Source organism: Oreochromis aureus, linkage group 4, assembly GCF_013358895.1.
Source record: "Oreochromis aureus strain Israel breed Guangdong linkage group 4, ZZ_aureus, whole genome shotgun sequence".
In the NCBI taxonomy this organism is placed as follows: domain Eukaryota; kingdom Metazoa; phylum Chordata; class Actinopteri; order Cichliformes; family Cichlidae; genus Oreochromis; species Oreochromis aureus.
In genome coordinates, this window is record NC_052945.1 from 9,714,384 (window position 1) to 9,733,203 (window position 18,820).

Below are 18,820 nucleotides of genomic sequence, written 5' to 3' on the forward strand. Positions count from 1 at the left end.
GCAGAGGCCCCCAAGCGTATTGTTTTGGGATATGGGGGAGGACAGGGAGGATCTGGCCTTGAGAGAGATACTAAGAGAAAAGCTATGGCTTTCAGGAAAAGAAACATTCTCTTCTGTGTAGTAATATATGCTATCTTTTTTGCAGTTTGTCAAAACAAAACATACTTAAAATGAAACCAGTTTGCTTCCTTTCTTCTTTCCTTTTTGACAGTGGGAGATTGGGTAAAGAGGTGGCTAGGCTTACTGTCCATAATGCCAAGGTGAAAATGTGACCCCATAAGCCTTCTTATTGATTTTTCAAAGGCCCAAGGGAGAATGCAGAGTGCAGAGGTTAAAAGTATCTGAAGTGGTGATGTTCCTTTGTGCTCACAGTGCAAAAATGACCCTTAGTTTGTATGTACTGCATTTGAGAACTGAATTAAAGAAGTATACCTATTGAGCTGATGTGGGTGAACCAGCTGCTAGGAGCTCTACTTGGTGAGGAATGAGTTAAAGCCAAAAGTGTGTGGGGGAAGTCTACACTGAGCAGCAAAGGGGAAATGAAGGCATATTAACGGAGAAATAGCCATGAGTGCTGAGGGGGCTGGATCTGTCACGTGTCTAGTTTTAGCACCAGTGCTCCTGCCTCCTACTGCTGCAGTTTTGTGGATTTTAGAAAAGTGTAGTATAGAGAGCAAAGTAAAGAGAGTGTGAAAGATTCCTAATTACACAAACATGACACTAACATAATGTAGCCTAACACTAGCAAGTCTGTGAAGAATTTTATCATGATTTTAGCATATTACTATTTAGTAAAATGTCATCTTAAATACACTCAACGGTCATTTAGAAGTGTATTATTAAAACACCTATGATTTTGTGTCCTTATTCAATATATTCACAGACTAAACTGGCTGCTGAGACATAATGAGTGTCTGTATAAATACTACATCAGAGAGATTTGTGAGCGGTTAAAGACACTATCCCTACAAGTGAGCACTAGAGACAGTCAATATTAGAATATTATAATACATCATGTTGATTCTGGATGATTTGATTACTGTCATCTACCACAGGACATGTGACGCTGTGGATGATGTTTGCTTTGAGAGGCGTGCACCGTGGGCGTGGTATCCCGGGGAGTGTTTGTGTCCAGCCAATAGCGCAGTAGAGCTGAGGTCGATGGGCGTGGTCTACTTTCCCACACGGTCCTGTCCAAGCAGCAGCACGCTTTTGTTCAAACTCGGGAGTCAGACACCGCTGAGGTACAGTTCCAGGTTACTCGCTAAATGTGAGCAAAAAATGCTGATCTCAATAGCGGTGCTCCTGCCAGGGTTAGTCACACTGGTGCTTTTCACTTAAAGTACCAGGTTGGGATACTAACTTCCCCTCGGTTTTGTGAAGTCTAAAGCAGGGGCAGCAGGGTATTGCGAATGAAGCAGCTGGAGCTCTGAAAGCGGTGGAGGATTTTCCTTTAACCACATCTTTGTGTTGGAGAACGATTGCTGTCATGTACACTTACTAGACATTTAATATTCCTTTACATAAAGGAAGAAAATAAGCTTATGCTTCCCATCACCCTCCTCGCTGGATATCTATGGAGAGGATTTGCTGTATGCGCTCACGCAGCTTTTGGAGTTACTTACGGTCGAGACGACACCGTGAATGTTAAATTCACCGACCTGGATAGAAGAAGACGACACACTTAACCTGATTTGAATGCCTTTGCAAGGAGTTTGCTGGTTTCTGTGCTGCAGGCAGGGCTTCAGTTTGCTCGGACGGGACTATGGGGAGAAAGAGGAGGAAGAATCTTTTGAATTGCGCAACAAGGAGGACTTGACTCCCAATGGACGGGTAAAAACTTACCACCTGCACTAGAACAGCTTCAGAGCACCAATAAATTAATAGCATGTTTTTTAATGAGTGCCCACACTACATTTAAAATATCAGTATTGGTTTTAAAAACTGCTCAGTTCGTCCTACACTGGAAATTCAACGAAAAGAATGAACCCAGAAGTTAGTTCAGTGTTTGAAAATGATTTCACTTGGAAAACTACTGTCCTGTGCACAAGTCTTGAGTCACCCTTTACTTTAGCGTGGGTGCAACGGTTCATTTGTACAAACATACATGCAGTATACAAGGCAGAGACAGACTGTTTAAATCTAACGAGCTTAAAAGTCAATATTTGGTATGATCACTTTCCTTCTTTAAAGCAGTCTGAACACTCTCAGCCAAGCTTTCTTGTAATTTCTTGAAGTAGTTCTCAAGAATAGTTCTCTTCTTCTTGAAGGTCTTTGGCTATGTTCTCTGTCAAGAATATCCCACACCACTAATGTTAAGGTCCGTGCTCTGGGGAGGCCAATCCAAGGCAGACTGTGTTCCGTATATGCTTTAACTGCATTGGTAGTGTGTTTGAGATAATTCTCATGCTGAGAAATGAGGTCAGTTGCCAAGTAAACACTTTCCTGATGGTATTACATGGTGGAACAAAATATGTTCGTACTTTTCTGTAGTTGAGAGTCCATCAGTTTTGATAAAAGCCACAAACCATGACAGAGCCTCCACCGTGTTTTGCTTTAGGCATTCCCTGTACCTGTCTCCTGGCCTTTTCCATATGTGCTGATGAACCCAGCATTTTAAATTTAGATTCACCCCTCTGTGAGACCTGTTTTAGTCTAGTTTTTGTCATTTGGCCTTTTGTCCTGCTTTCCTTTTGCTAAAATGGCTTCATGGCAGCCGCCCTTCCTCTGAAATCATTTCCGATGACAAGTTTGGTGAACAGTAGATCAATCAACCAAGGGTCCTGATGCTTTTCTCTGGTCCTTTGTCAGATCTTTGCTGTTTTTTTTAGGATTTCTTTAGGCTTTTGGCATTTACTTGTCAAGTTTTTTTTGCATGCTGTACAGGACATACAGAACGCCATTCCCATTTCGGCTAACAGCTCTTTGGGAATCACCTTGTTGGTGCAAAAATACTTTTATTATGCCTGTCAAATAGGCGTCTTTGGCTGAAAATGAGCACATACAAGGACTGGACTGAAAATGACTGAAAAAGCAGCCAATGTCCAAATAAAAGTTTGAAAGACATTAAGAACTATTACTAAAGACCACTTAAAAATTACCAAGAGTGTCTGGCTTCTTGTGAGCAAAATATTAATAAATTAGACTTTTGCACAGTACTGTACATATAGGTTGGAAATTCAGGGTATGATAAAGAATTTATCATCCTCCCGTTTATGGCATTATGTCCAGTGAAGTGGTGAACTACAGTGTTCACGCGCGAGTTTAGATACGTGTTCACTGTTAACCTTGTTGTCTGTTCAATACAAGCCTCTAAAAGTGATGCATGACACAGAATCTACTGATCCTTAGCTTAACGTTTAGGTTTGTGTGGTCTTTGAGGCTTGGGCAACATTGAGCAATCCCACATGCACACACTCTCTGATGTAACTTGTCGAACTCGGTGTTGAACTGATCCTGTGTATTTGGCCTCCCATTTGCTCAGTGGCAAATAAGACTGTGGCCTTGTATTCTCTGTAATGTTAGTCATCTGATCAGTCACAGAGAGTTCAGCATTGTCCACCCACTTGTAAGGGGGCATTGTTGCCTTGCATTAAGGTAGGCTCTTTCTGTATAACCCCACATGCAGCTCTTAATGTAAAGTGTCCCAGAAAAAAAATACTCTCAAATATTTGTTAGGATTTTGTGCCTTTCCAAACACCAGCTCTTTTTTTTAAATCATATTTTTAGACTTTGACTTCAGTGCACACTAAATAACATTATGTGCTGGTTGAAATTATAGGCACAGCTATTTTGTGCTTCTGAGATAAACTTTACACCAACACTAAGCCTTTGCAGATGAAAGTAATACCACCTGGAGCCATTACTTGCAAATCCTGCTTATCTGTTTATTGCCCCTTTTGTGTTTTTGCAGCCAGCCAGTTATACACTACAGCAATTTGCATGTAAACGATGGAAACAGATAAGTTTTACACAGTTATTGGCTCAACAGAAATCTAACAGTTCCGAAAAACACCAGATAAGAGCAACATCTGTTACTCAGCATTATCCGAAGAGGTGTTGGTGCGTAGCACACACTATCTTGGTCATAATGTACCATCTGTTCTACCACTGGTGGTCAGAGGAACCCAACTGTGCTTCATATTTGCAATCAATACAAGATCACAGTTACATGTCCCAGTGGAGATGCCTGATGGCCTTCTAAAGTGAGACACCGAGATCCTTTTTCCTCTAACTTTCCCGGATTCCCTCATTAAAATGCAACCTATGATCCATGTGCATAATTGTGCTCCTCTGGTGGCTTTGGTTTAATGTTTATTGAATTAGAGCTTTTTTCAGAGAAGCTTGATTGAGACTTTAATCCTGGCCTTTTTAAAAAATATAAAGATGACCAGGGTGCCGTTATTTGACTGACAAAAAGGAAACAAGTGAAGTCCTTGAATCTAGTTTTTATTATCAGAATCCAATATGACTTATATAAGCTGATACATAACTAATAGTAACAGGGACAGCTGATTTAGCAAAATTATGAATAAAACTAAGTTGTTACATTTTTGTTTTTTGTTTTTGAGAGTTGAACCAAGCCTACTGAAGATAAAGGGCTTATTTAAATGGCATATAGACTAACAGTCTTACCACCACAACATATAAATGTTATAAAATAACCCAAAAATTATCACATTTCTCTCAAAATAGTTTTTAAATGATGAACTGAATACAATACTATCCCATTAATGAAATGATACAGTGACATTTTAAAAGGTCAGCTCAAACTTGCAATCTACGCAAGAATAATTCTTTAAAAACAGCTTTTATTATTTCTGGCAGTTTAAAACTGTCCACTCTGAAGCTCATAATGCTGCTTTGTCTTTAGAGCTACGGCTTCCCCAACATTGATGTTAAATCACCGATTAAAGTCTTGGCTCTATTGATTTCTGCTCATAAATATTTATGAATATGAAAGGCGTGACCTGAGTCATAAAGTATATGCTTGTCTGTATTAATCTGAGTGATGTATTTTCTTTTGAGGGGGATTTTGTCTTAATCTATCATGTGGTTTGGCATGTTCAGTTTATCAGATTACTTGTAAATGGAAGGAATCAAATAATTGACTGTTGTAATTCACAGTAACAATTTGGCAGTAAAGCATCATTTTGGTCTTAGAGATCCTTCGCCTAATAATAGATCCCTCTCGTGCCATGGAGTTATTTATTGACGCTTCCAGGCGCTTGATCCATTTCAGCAAATCATGTTATCTCTTAATTTGTGCCACTCTGATTGTGACAGTTGTAATTCTGTTATCAATATCTTAAGCTGAGCCAATAATTAGGAACACAGCTGAAACTACTCCAATCTCACATCAGCTGGTCGATCTTAGCTGTGTTACGGTCCCCAGAGTCCTTCCCCTCTGTAGATCCAGTTGATACTGTTTGGTTTTCCATAATTTCTACCAAGAGGGTGAGGTCAGTTGAAGGGTTGGTGTATAATGATTTCTAGGAAAGCCATCTGGGCTGTGTTCGATTATTAACCATTATTAACCATCCTCAAGACATCCAAAATCATGAGCTCCTGCGTTGTTTTACAACATGCTGCCAGAAGACGCCATGATGTGTAGAAACTGAAGTACCAAAGCCATAGATGACACACTCTTCCTTGCCAGGACTTTTCTTACTGACGTTGGGATCATGAGTCAGTGCTGATGCTTATGTAGGCTTGGCCCTTGAGAGCACAGGGCAATGTCAAAACCTTTTCTCTTCATGTTTACAGTCCCCATTCAAAGAAACTGCTCTTTAACAGCTGCCCAGACAGTCACACCAGGCTGAATGCCTCCAGTGTGGGAATACTTGGGCACTAATTTTAGGGCAGGATATCCGTCATTCTCTTTTCTTTCCATGTTTCCACTAAAACCATTATTCGGTATTTATGTAATATGTATGCAGTTTTACCAATAAACTACCACCACAGAGGTTTAGGCCCAGGCAGTTGTAAGTGTGGACTGGAGTACCGCAGTGCATCCTGTTGCTCGGAACAAACAGACACAGTGCTGCTTTGCTGAGAGCAGGTCCTATTAGCCATCCCTGCTGCCCTCTGCTTTCAGAGGTGTCACGGTACGCTGGTTTATATTTGGTTTCCGCTGCGTCTCTGCCTCACCACCTCGAGGCCACACATCTGGTCTTCAGGCCGACACTGGCTGAGCCCAAGCATTTTCTCATGGTTACTCAGCCTCCCAGGAGAGCTGAAGGGAGAGAGAAAGAGAAGGAGAGAATAAACTGGGAAAAGCGAGAGCGGAAGTCAGCCACGGAACGAACACATCACGGCATCTTTCCCTATTTCTCTTCAAGCTCTGCTCTAGTCTGGAATGATTCATACCCTGCCGTCCACAAAGAGAGATCTTTTGCCAGGGCTCTACATCGCACGCTATCCTTGTTCCTCACCCCACAGCCCATTAACTCTATTGGAAAGCATTTTTTTCAGTAAATTGCAAAGACTTGTGGGCAATGACTCAGACTATTTTGACTGTGCCTACCTGTCTTATTAGTTTACTGATTGTTTGATTAGTTGATATTATTAAATTATTGCTTTTAAGTCACTGATTTTTATTAAGGGTTTTCTGTCATTGATGTCTGTCTAGATTTTTTTTTATTGGGCCTGTTGGCTTGGCTAAATGATTTACCATACACACACTGTCTGTTCATTTGTTCTCGACAGTCTGGTTTGACATTTACAGTACTTCCCTCTGAGTTAAACATTAATGAGATCTCATTATCCAAACTGTAATCTTTTCCTTATTTGCGTATGGGTCCGTCTGCCTTAAAAATATAACATAGATTCCAAACTAGCCTATAAATTTGCAGTTCATGTTTTCTTTGTTATTTTTGAGCCATCTAAAAAGAAGCCTAGACTGTTTTGTGGGGCAATGGTTATACTTAGGATAGTTTGCCCTGTAGTAAAGTGTGGTGTGTGAACTGTGAGGAGCCCAGAACTGACCTGGATAGTGTTTCAGGTAGGCCAACACCCCTGAGTTGGGTCAGGGCAGCCACAGGAGCTGGCTCAAGGCTGTGGTTCACAGAGACAACAAGTCAGGCCACAGGGACACACAGTGCTGCTCTGCACACCAGGGAATCTGTCCAAATTGCACACAGGCAAGCTGTCTGATGGGGTTTTCCAAGGTCAGGTTGGGAATCTAGGGGCCGGAGCACTGTGAAAGGAAACATCCTCTTCCATCTTCTGCTTCACAGGGGAGTCCTGGAATGAAAAGTTCATTGTTCTACCCATGAAATTTGATTTTACATGTCTGCCAGTGGTAGGCTCATTTTAGTCAGTAGAGGAACTAACTCCAATTTCCACACAAAACTAATGTCCAAGAAGGTGTTTATGTGATTTTTAAATGAATAGCTGGCTTGCAGTTTAATATCCATCCATCTATCCATTCTCTTCCGTTTATCCTTATCAAGGCTTTCAGCCTATCCCAGCTTCAGTTTAATATTTAAGTAAATAATTAATCTGTTAATCAGATGATAATTAGGGCACAATGAATTTTACTAGGTAAAGTGCAGTTTCTACATTCCTGGGCAGAGTTCTGTATCAGCAGTTCTATTTTGATATTCAGGAAAACCTTGGGTCTTATTTAAGGCTTCATCTCTATCATAATCACTGCTATTGTTTGATTTTGTTTTCTCTCTTTACATAAGTGTAAAGACTTTATCTTTACACTTATGTGTTTATCTTTAGTGTAAAGACTCTGAAAGGCACTTTCTCAGTGCAAGCTGTTATAATTAAGGCTAAAGGTAGTCTTTGTCTTTCTTGCTTGTTCTTTTTTTCAAGCTCCTATAACTCTCACAACTTATACCAATCAACTTGCAGATAGAAACGATGAATACAATTGTTCTGGTTGTCCATGCATTCTCAAAAACTGATGTTATTTTTAGGTTAAGCTTCTTAGAGAAACGAATGGAGGAAAAAAAAATCACTCTGGATTGCGAATGTTGGGGTGCACTCAGCTTAAGCATGAAAAATTCCTCTGTTCCCATCACTTATATTAAATTAGCCTGTTTTGCATGCCATATTTCTCCCATCCATTTTACTCCTTGCAAGTAAAAGCCAAGCGTTACAGGAATAGTGCAGCTATGTGCTGAGGCTTGCCAGGAACAACTGCATGCCCTATTGTAACATGGCTTCTGAAGGCAAAGCATTGAAGGATCACTTCAAACTGTGGACTAGTTCTGAAGCTAAAGCAATGTCTGTGGTGCATGATTGTCGATTTACCCTTTTCTCTCTCTTCTGTTGACAGACTCCAGCTGAGGTGATTGTTTCTCAGCCATCTTGCACAGCCAATGGAACAAATGGGTAAGGAGCTACAGAAGCCAATTTCACACTTGAACTTTGGTCAATTTTGGGAGATTTGGATCTGGACATTGTCCAGCATTGTCTGATTTTTGTCCTTTTTCACATGTAGCCAATAGCAAGAGATTGTACATGTCAGCTGCATTATCTGTATTGGAAATGGTCCATTTCCAATACAGCGTATATAGCTTCTGGGAAGAGCATGCCGGAGACGGGGCATGTGACACCCAATCTCTCACTATGAATTCTCCAGGAAATTATATGCTCTATTATCACATGGTTTTGACTGGGCATTACATAGAACTGGCAGGGTAAAGTCCATTTTATGTCCAATTCGATTTGTTCCCCCATTCAGCTCGACTTGGTTGCAGGCTACAGTGCAAACGACAAGGGAAGTAGTAGTTCCATCTTTTACTTGTATACTTCCTCTGAGCGGCGGGGATTTCTGTATATATCCACAAGCGCATGTGTTAATACTTGATTTCTTTCAGTTCCTCTTCAGTATCTCGCGGTGTTCTCATGTGTGCATGCAAGTGGTACAGAGTCATATGCATACTGACAGATGATCTGATATTTGGGATCTGTGGTGATATTTGATTTCTTTTAGGTTAAATTAGTTTTCAGGCTTTCAAACTGATTGAGCTTTACCATTAAGAAGTTAACCTGGCTGTTATTTTGGGTTTTAGTCAAGAACAGACTTCACCAGATAATTAGCTGAAGAACAGACTATTTGTTGCAAACACATATGCTATTGATGTCAAAGTAAATGCTTTTACAGTTTGTGCCTTTTGCACAGACAAATCAAAGACGGGGTTGCTTGGCCACAGTGATGCTGGTTAATGCGCTATGTTTGGACCTGGGCAGCCTCCATTCACTGATGATGAACTATGACTTCTGCATCATATCAAAGGGTACTTGTAGATAATGTGTGGCCAGCAGTCAGAGACAGATAAAACTTTAACTGGACCTTTCAACAGGATTTCATCCTCTCTGCAAATCCACTGAAGAATGGCTCAATAAGCCCATTCAAATTCCTGATTGGAACCCCCTTCAGATCTTGTGTGGGGTTTTGAGTAGAAAAAAAACAGTGCTAAGGATCGTACCACTGAATGAAGCGCAATCAAGATTTTTAGCAAGCCTACACCAGAGTGAGTCATTATGAAAAATGCATACAAGAAGCTAATTATTTCTGCTAAAGGGAGCAATGCTAGTTTCTGTGGCTTCCTGTATTTACTTTTTCCACAAAAGACAAGTAGTTATTTTTCAATTGGATTGGATTGATCTTATTTAAAAATATTGCTTCAAAAGGGATGAGATGTTTGCTTATCTACATATGTGAATGGCAGAAGATTTCCTTGGGATGTACTTACTTTTATTACATTGTTATATGTTCATCTTAGATGACTTTAACCAATCACCCTTTCAATATCAGGGCATCTTACTGTAAATGAGATTCAAATGGCCATGTGGATTACAAGTTAATGCAAATGAGAGTCAAAAGTGAATCATGGAGGGCTTGATCCAGACTATTAGTGCATGGCTGTGATCTCAGACAGTGATGTAGCCACGCTCTGCTTCTTTCTATCTCTGGCATCGTGCCCTTATCACCACCCCGTTCTCCCTTCCACAATCGCAACTGTACATCTGCCGACTCACAGGCAATGAATCACAAAGCTTGACTTGTAGGTCTATCGCCCATCACAAATGAACAGACGAGGATCTGAAGAAACTCTCAACAAGAATAGAGCTGTCCCAGGAAGTGGGTATGTGAGATGAAGTATTTTGCTGTAGTCATACGTGACATGGTGTCTTTTGAGGCTTGAGGGGGGAAAATGGGATGGAAAGAAGTAAGGACTGGGTGACTCAGTCCTGCCTCAACAGCACTCCTAAAAGAGGTGTGGCTCGGGTGCATGTGCGTGTGTGTGTGCATGTATGTCATTTCTGCACTGTTGTGGTGGAGGCCTTAGGCCGCATGGCATGATTAACTACTGGTTTGAAGAGAGTGTGTGTTTGCCTGGCTGTAATCATCACAGTAAGTGCAAAGATTAGAGAGCATAGCGCTTGCTCATTACCTGGCCAATGAATGGACACACCCAGAAGTTCAGCTGTACGGAAGGAACGCCAAGTTAGGCTCTGATAAGCCAGAACTTTGCTATTTTAACAAATTGAGTCATATCAATTCATCTTAATTGTTGCATAACAGGAGGCGCAAGCTCTGGTTTACATCGGACTTTGACCAAACTATTGAATTGCATTGTGCGCAAGGAAATGTTAATGTAAACAATTAGATGGAATAAAGATGTGATTGTGATTCATTAGGGGATTTTTTTGTTAGCATGGCTATACTCGGCTAATTAGCCGTTTTACAAGCCTGATGCATTAGCTGATTTCAGGGGGACTCACAGAATCCATGCCTGCAACTTCCTAACATATTTCCTCAAAATTAATTGGACAAACTAACACAATTTGAAATAAAGTAACTGAAGACTATAAGACGAGTCCTTGTTTATGTGTTGTCCTTCCTTCCTTTACGATGATCTGCTAGGCCTTCACTGCAGCCACCTTTGTTTGCTGCTTGTTTATAGGTCTGTGCGTTCAATTTTGCATTTAATAACTGAAAAGCAGTTACTAAATACAAAACCGGTTGAGATCAGATGACTGCATCATGAAAGAATATCCTTCTTTTTGCCTTTAGAAACTCTTTGGTTGCTTTTGCTGTATGCTTCGGGTCTTTATCCACCTACACTTTGAAGTGCTGTCTGATGAGTCTTGCAGCATATGTGTGAATTTGAGCAGAGTATACCCATGTGGACTTCAGAAATCATCCTGCTACTTGTATCAGCACCAATCGAATATTTAAAGATGGCCTCCTTCAATTGTATTTATATATCTTAATCAATCTCAGTCATCAAGAAATCCCAGAAAGATGATTGCGCTCATCTGGACGCAGCGTTTCCAGTGAGAGAAACGTTTTTGCATTCATCCAAGCAACTTCTTTAGTCTCAGCTGACTGCAAGTTTCCCCAACCTTACAAAAAGTCCATTTACACAATGACCAAAACCAGCATCATTGCCTAACAATGGGCCATGTGCTCAGTTTCAGGATCATTAATATGCAAATTGTCCTGACCGCTGAAGAAAATGTGTCCACGCTGAGGATCGGGGTTCCCAACACAAACAGGAGGATTACTGTGAATTGTACATCAGTGAAACCAAACAACCTTAGCTACCTTGTCAGGCCAAGACTCCACAGTCTATTTACACTTACAGACCAGTGGCCACTCTTGAAATGATGAGGATGTACACATCCTGGACAGGGAGGAATGATGGTTTGAGCAGGGAGTCAAGGAGGGCATTTATGTGAAAAGGGAAAGACCATCTCTGGACAGAGGAGGAGGCCTAACGGTAAATCCTTTACCATATTACAATGCTGTGATTGCAGTCAATTCTCATTTGTTAGTAGTCATGATAATTTGCATATTAACAATTGTGAAACTGACCTCACGACACATTGGTAAGGCCCCAGTTGTTACTTTGCGTGCTGCCAGTAACTTCTTCAAAAGCAACTTCTATTTCTGCTCATTGTTAAACCTGCAGTTAGTTGAGACTGCAGAGGTCACCTGGATGGGTAACAAAGTTCCTCTTGAGGTCTTTCATCTGCTTCATTTGTCATCGAATTACAAGGAAACGGATCGAACCTGGTCATGAAACTACTTATCACTCAACTGTCCAGTTGCTTTTGAAACTTTAAAAATGGGTGACTGTATAAAAAAGGGCTGTAATTCCTAACCAGTTAATGCAATACTCTTGTTAATCTCCTCAAGTTAAAGTTGAAAATTTCCCTAATCCTACTTGGGTGGTGTGGAGACACAAAATTACATAAAAATGTTCAATCGTCCAAACATGGGTCTTCAGGCAGATGACACGAGGCACTCCCTGTCGGTCTTTTGGTCATTAGGAAGTGCCACACAGCTTACTCCCTCTTTGCTGTTCTCGTGCTGAAATCCATCTTACATTGTGACTATTTATTTATTTATTTATTTTTTAAATCTTCCCTTTCCTCACTCTCAAGTTCCTTCTCATAGCTGAGGCAGGGGAGAGTACAAACTGTTCTAAAAAGAAAGCAGACACTTGAAGACTTTTCTGTGTTCTATCTATTCTGGAATTAGCTTCTCCTCTTCTTTGTTGACAGCTCTCTGAAGTAGTCAGAAGCTTGAAGTTTTTGCCACTAGATAACTAAAAGAGAACAGTATTAAGGAATGTATTTCATGTGTGTAAATTTATGTACGTGCATGACAGAGGGTGTGTATGCATAACACAAGTGAGTGTTTGCGTGAAGAGCTTAGGAGTGGGCCCCCAGTAATTGCCTGTCTGGATGTCTGTCGTCCTGTCTGTCAACCATCCAACCATCACAATCTGGCCTTGTTTACAACATCAACAAATATGGAAAGTTTTAATCCGCATTACTAAGTTTCACAAGTAGAATGGCTTTATTCAAACTAAAGAGTCACTTACCCCCTATCATAAAATGCCTTGCTGACAACACTTCTTCAGTCACAAACTCAGACTTCCTGTCCCTCCTACTCAGGTCTCATAACATGACTTTGTTTTCCCTCTCCCCTCTGCCTAGTCCAGAGCTTCTTGGCAGTGGTCTTGAGAAAACAGTGTATTTTTAGCTGGGAGGTCATATAGGCCCAGTCTTAATCACCACATTCCCATTTTCCCACCAGCCCAGTTTCAGCCAGAGGCCCATGCAGTCAGCCTATGCACTCTATGGAGAAGGGAATAGAGACAGGGAAGAGAAATAGATGGATTTCTACAGGAAGAATGATTATTAAGCCTCTGATATGAGCATGATTTTAATAAACTTTGGTGTATTTTACTTGGTGCTTTTTCTAAATGCCTTTCTGGGCACATCCTGAGCTATTTATCCATCAGACAACTCTCCCAAGTATTCCTGTGACTAATCAATGCAATGGTCATTTTTGCAACCGTGCATGTTCTTTTGGGTTGCAAGGAATGTTTCATTTCACTGCGGTCATGCAAGCCCAAGAGCAAGGACAGTGGCTCTTTAGCTTTAATTAATGTCTCAGCAGTGTGATTAGATCCTGGACTGAAATCAATTACTCATTGCCACAGAAACTGCAACCAGGCAGACAGACACAAACTAATTAATTCACTGTGCTGCTCACACTGCTGGATTTAAGTGTGTCATGGTCATTGTACAGATTTCCTATACGTTGGCTGCTTTAAAAAAAACAAAGACCAGTGAAAAATTCATGCACCACTTTGGGAATCCTTTTCAAAATTTCAGTTTTTCTGATAAAGTTAGAGATTTGACATTTGGTTAATTTGTTTAATCTTTAGACTTTTATAATATTACTCTATTTAATTTTTTTTTTAAATGATGCTTACCTTTTTATCTCCATCTCTGTTCTCCATCTCAGTTAGAGATTAGAGTATTTTGTCTTTTAAGGCATTCTTACTTCCTTACTTCTATAAGATGGAACATCTTGCATGCATGCTGCTTTCAGGTCTATCTGGAGATTTTGTGGCATTAGGGGCAATGGCAAAAGCTTGAATTTGTGTCTCTTCAGGTAGTCTTTGTTTAGTTTGAAATATGTTTAGGATTATTTTTATCACCAGCTTTTTTAAGCACATCCTTTCTTCCAGGATTTGCTGGGATTTAAATGAATCTAATATTCGCTCCAGCAGTGAAATATTCCCTAAGCTCAGTGTTGTGCAAGGTCACCCTTTGCAAGAGCTAGCTCAAAGTTCAGTTCACACAGATTAAATTGAAGTAGTTCACATTTCTCATACCAGCAAGCTGTATTGTTGTTCACAGAGCATCATGTGCAGTTCACGCACTCAACTGCACTCCTTTGCTCTAAGGAACACTCACATCATGTTCTTAAGTTGAAACAACCATTTATTTGGGCCAGGGATCACTGAAAAGATTTGTGTTCAAAGAAGTGCTCTTTTTAGTAGGTAGGCAAACTTTACAGTCACAGTACCGATACATTATATGGATAAAACCTACACAAGGCCGAGGCTTTCATGCCTCGTAGAAGGCATGCCTAAAGAAGCAGCTCGGCCACGGAACTTTGTAATGGGAAGCTCCCGGCACACAGTTTTTGTGTTCTTGTTAAGAGCTGCGCAGTTATTGAGTCACCAGAGCATTGGCAACTTTGACACACTATGCACCTCAGTACTATGCAACCTCACTCTGTAACTTTACATGATCTGCCACTTAGTGCCCGAGTCGCTGCGGTTCCTAAAACACTTCTGCTTTGCAAATACCACTTACAGATGATCGCGTAATATGTTGGAGGAAATACATTTCATGAACTAACACCCTATTAAAGTACTGTGCTCGGATTCTTTGAGCTTTGCAGAATGATCCATTCTTTCACAAATGTTTATAAAGGCAGACTCAGTTTTTTGTTTGTTTTTTATAACTGTGGAAATAGGACTGAAAAAAACTGAATCAAAGATTAAGAGGTGTGGCCCACTTTTGCCCATAGTATACCTTTGCTTTAGATATCTGCTGATACAAGTACAACTCTGATAGCATTGCTTCATTTATAGACTGTTAGAGACCAGCAATCTCTCTGTGTGTCTCTCTGTTTCCAAGGTATGCAAGTCTTGACCTAAACATTAATTTCCCAACTTTGTAAAAGAAAATAGAAGAAATAAAAATATTTAAATATATAAATGTACTAAATTGGGTTTGGGACAAAGATAAGCAGCAATCTATAAAATTTAAAAAAAAGTGTGTTATTATCTAGTTTATTTGCAGTTGTTCGGCTCAGTGTGGGACACCTTGTGAGTCTTTTCTGTGGTTTACTGTCATTAATGGTCTTTCTAGTTTTTCTCTGCCTGCTCTCAGTTTCACTGGGTGTGTGTCTGGCACACACTCCACTGAAGTTCAATAAACGTTCAATCATTGTCAGCTTATTTCATCACTGTTTGCTGTTAAGTCACAAACTGTTGCGAACACACAAAGAAAATCACTTGGGATATCAAATATGAAATGTCTCCAAATTACTGACCCTTTGCTGTTAGCTACCTCCCTGCTGCGTTAGCTGTACAACTAGCATTAAAGTGCAATGACATGTGGTATGGCGTGATGTGATGTCATAAACACAGAACAAAATAGAATAGAATGGAACTGAATAGACCATATACCATCACAGATACGTGAGCTACATGAAATACGTGAAATATTCGACTGGTGGCTTGTTAGCACATTCATGCAGAGCACCATTCATTCTACTGTGCAGGTTTCTTTTCAGAAAATAATTCACTTTTTTGTTGTTAGGAACCAAAACTGTATTTCTACTGATGACTTATGCATGAGGATAATTTTTGTGTTGGTGCCACTGCACTTCAAAACAGTGCACCGCTTCTCCAGACTGTTAAATATTCCTCACGTCCTTTGGCAGTCAAAGCGGGGTTTTCCTTTTTCTAGCAATGAGCAGTTTTCTCAGAAGGTTATTTGGTCTTCCAGACTTCAACTTGACTATTCCTGGCAATGCTATTCCTATATTACATTTATATATTATTAACTAAGAAAAAGGTTACCAAAAACAATTTGCTATCATGCTGTAGCTCCTCTCCTTCAAGGGTATCGGTTACTTTAATTCAAAGTGAGGTTGTGGTTGGGACAACTTTTGATATTTTATAAACCTCTGAAATTTGCCTCAAGTGACCTATCTATACTATGATTGTGGAAAACTAAAATCAAAACCCAAATTAGGGTATGAGATCTTACAAAGCAGTGCACATAATCATATATGGACAAGATTAGCAGGTAATGAAGTTGCTGGGAGGAAGCTAAAATCTCATATGGCACTGACTTTACCTGCTTTGGCTGATTAGATATCTTCCTATTGCCTTTGTGGGTGTGTACACACCCGTGGCTGATTGACATGTTCCTGCCTCTCCTTTTAGTCTTGTTGCACCTGTAAGGGTGAGACATTTGAGACAACATTCAAGTTTGTCTTTCTATTTAGTGCATGGAATTTGGTGACCTCATTACTAATTACTACTCAATCTCCACCCAGCTAAAGAAGGTAGACAAATTCAACTGTATACACCTACATGAGAGTTCAAGACCTTTTATTAATATGGGTATGACATAAATGGTATTGGCATAAGTCATCTTGCTAAACCTTTATAATTTCTTGAAATTTATTTACCCCCTGAGATTTTCAGGCCCTCCAAATAATCATTTGTGAGGCAAAAGAAGTTACAGTGTTGGTATTATTGGTACGATGTGGCAATTTTCACCCTATTAGACTCTAAAGCATGGTGTCCTTGATACAACCAATAAAAAAAACTTAAAATGGAAACACATTTCCAAATTGAGGTGAAATGAGTTCTGCATTAGATCAAGCTATATTGTACTCTTAATCTTTTTCTTCCTCTTTTCTTTGGTATGTTCTTCTCTATTATTTTGTTCCCATTTGTCAAATACTTTACAAATAATTTGCTGCTTGTAGCCACATTGACTCCTGAACTGTGTATTGCCGTTGCCGTTGTGGGGATTAGGCATAAAAGAGATGGCAAAACAAAATTTGCTACATTGAAAGATTTGGGATAGGGCAAACACAAATTGTTACATAGCCCAGTATTTAAGGCCTCATTGGCTTTACATCACGCAGGCAATATCTTCTGTACAGAGGACATTACTGCTGATGCAACTACACAGGTTGTTAAAATGTGCTTTGTATTCGCTGTGGAGTCAGATATCTGTGGTTGTGTGATAATAGGGAAATATGTCCCTTCCTCTCACAAATCAGGTCTCTTTTTTCTGAGCCTTATTTCCATAACTTCTCCCTCTTCCACTTCATGGGACAGCCAACAGTTTTTATTTTCTAGTCGAAACTGATCTGTGTGATGTGGGTCTTTTTCTTTTTTGCTTTCTTCACTTTTCCCTCCTACGCTACGTGCGCTGCCATATTGGTTTTAAAAGCAATACTGCCGTACAATGTGTTTCTCTGAGATTGCAAATGATTAAAAAAAAATGTCTAGCCTTCTAGGAAAGGGCAAATGAGAGAGAGGTGCGGTCTGTAGAGGTGTGGTCTGTAGATCTGCGTTAGCTCTATTCTTCGTGGTGTCTAATCCCCATGTTAAATTGCTTCCTGCACTCAGGAAGTTGCCTACCGCCCCACCGTCACGGCCTGCTGCTGCAACTTCTGGGAATGTGGGGGGTGGTAGTATGGGGGCGAGGGGGTTGGACTGGGGTTGTACTGTAGGGATGCTGGACAGCTGTGGAGATCCAAAACTCCCACATCAACTTTACTTAGACAATTGCCCCATTTGTTACACCATAGATTGCCATGAAGAAATAGCACTTTTTACCCAGTTTATGTATACATAGACATAATGGAATGTCCACATGTGTCTGTACCGACACTGGCAAAATACCAGAGTAATAAAACTGTTGAAGCAATAGTTTTTTTATACCTCCAACATGTGGTCAGAGGACAATGATGGTTATTCTCTGATATAGGCTACAGTGTTTTGTTTTGTTTTTTCATATCTTATAATGTAATTCTTCTTGAGTTAGAAAAAATGTTAGCTACAAAAACAGCTTGTTATATAGAAATAACAGTAGTAATAATACTATACCGCTGTGGTCTGCAGCCATAGTCAATGATGGATAGTTTTCGATGTTAGAGTGGGTTTTTGGACAATAGTGGCCCTGCTAATACATCATTTATTTTGAAAGTCGGGCTTTTGGTGACGCTAAAGTTCAAAACTTTGGACAGAAACCTGGCCTCCTACCTGAGTTTCTGTCCTCTTTTAATGTCCCCTCTTTCTATACATGGCCTTGTAGCAGTGACTTTTGGCTTGTCTGGTATTTCAGGTTCAATGTGGAGGATAACACCATTAAGGGTCAGAGATAAAAATTTATGAATGTGCTTGAAGTGTAGCGAAATGGCCATATTTCCCCAAAAATGCACACAAGAGCCAAGTTTTCTAAGATGGATAACCATTAGACATGACCTGAATGTCACTTGTACTCAATTCTCTGAAACACCTCTCTCAAATCCTGCTTTTGTTTAGAGGAGCTATTTAGAATTTCAGACTTGTCCTAGTTTTAATATTTGTGTATACTAAACTGATATTCAGAAACTGAAACAATAGTACAGTGTTGTCCAGAACATTAGCATGCCCAGTGTGCACGTCAGGCTACGCACTCCTCTCATAGTTGTTCTATAGATCCTTTTCCCATCCTGTTTGGGCTGCTTTTTCTGCGTGAATGTCTCTGTTATGTAGAGGGAGTTAACAACCTCAAAAAAAGAGATGTCACATTTCTGTGTTTATTTTAATACATTTAAATGGGGTCTGTAGATGCGTGGACTGATAGAGATCCCCATAGGCTGCTGCTGTGGCAGGCGAGCAGGCTTAGTTTTATAGCATGGCTGAGTATAATGTGACAGTCTCTCTCTTTCGTTCTCTCTCTTCTG

At 40.1% G+C, this 18,820-nt stretch overlaps 1 protein-coding gene across 1 annotated transcript in view; it reads left to right on the forward strand.

The window, feature by feature from the left end:
- The first annotated feature begins 1,210 nt into the window (after nt 1-1,210).
- plekhh3 (pleckstrin homology, MyTH4 and FERM domain containing H3) overlaps nt 1,211-18,820 on the forward strand; it is a 36,532-nt gene continuing 18,922 nt past the window's right edge. The window contains exons 1-2 of the mRNA XM_031729916.2: nt 1,211-1,833; nt 8,291-8,346. Of these exons, the coding sequence (XP_031585776.1) occupies nt 1,699-1,833; nt 8,291-8,346 (191 nt within the window). The 5' untranslated portion in view covers nt 1,211-1,698. The remainder of the gene's footprint in view (nt 1,834-8,290; nt 8,347-18,820) is intronic.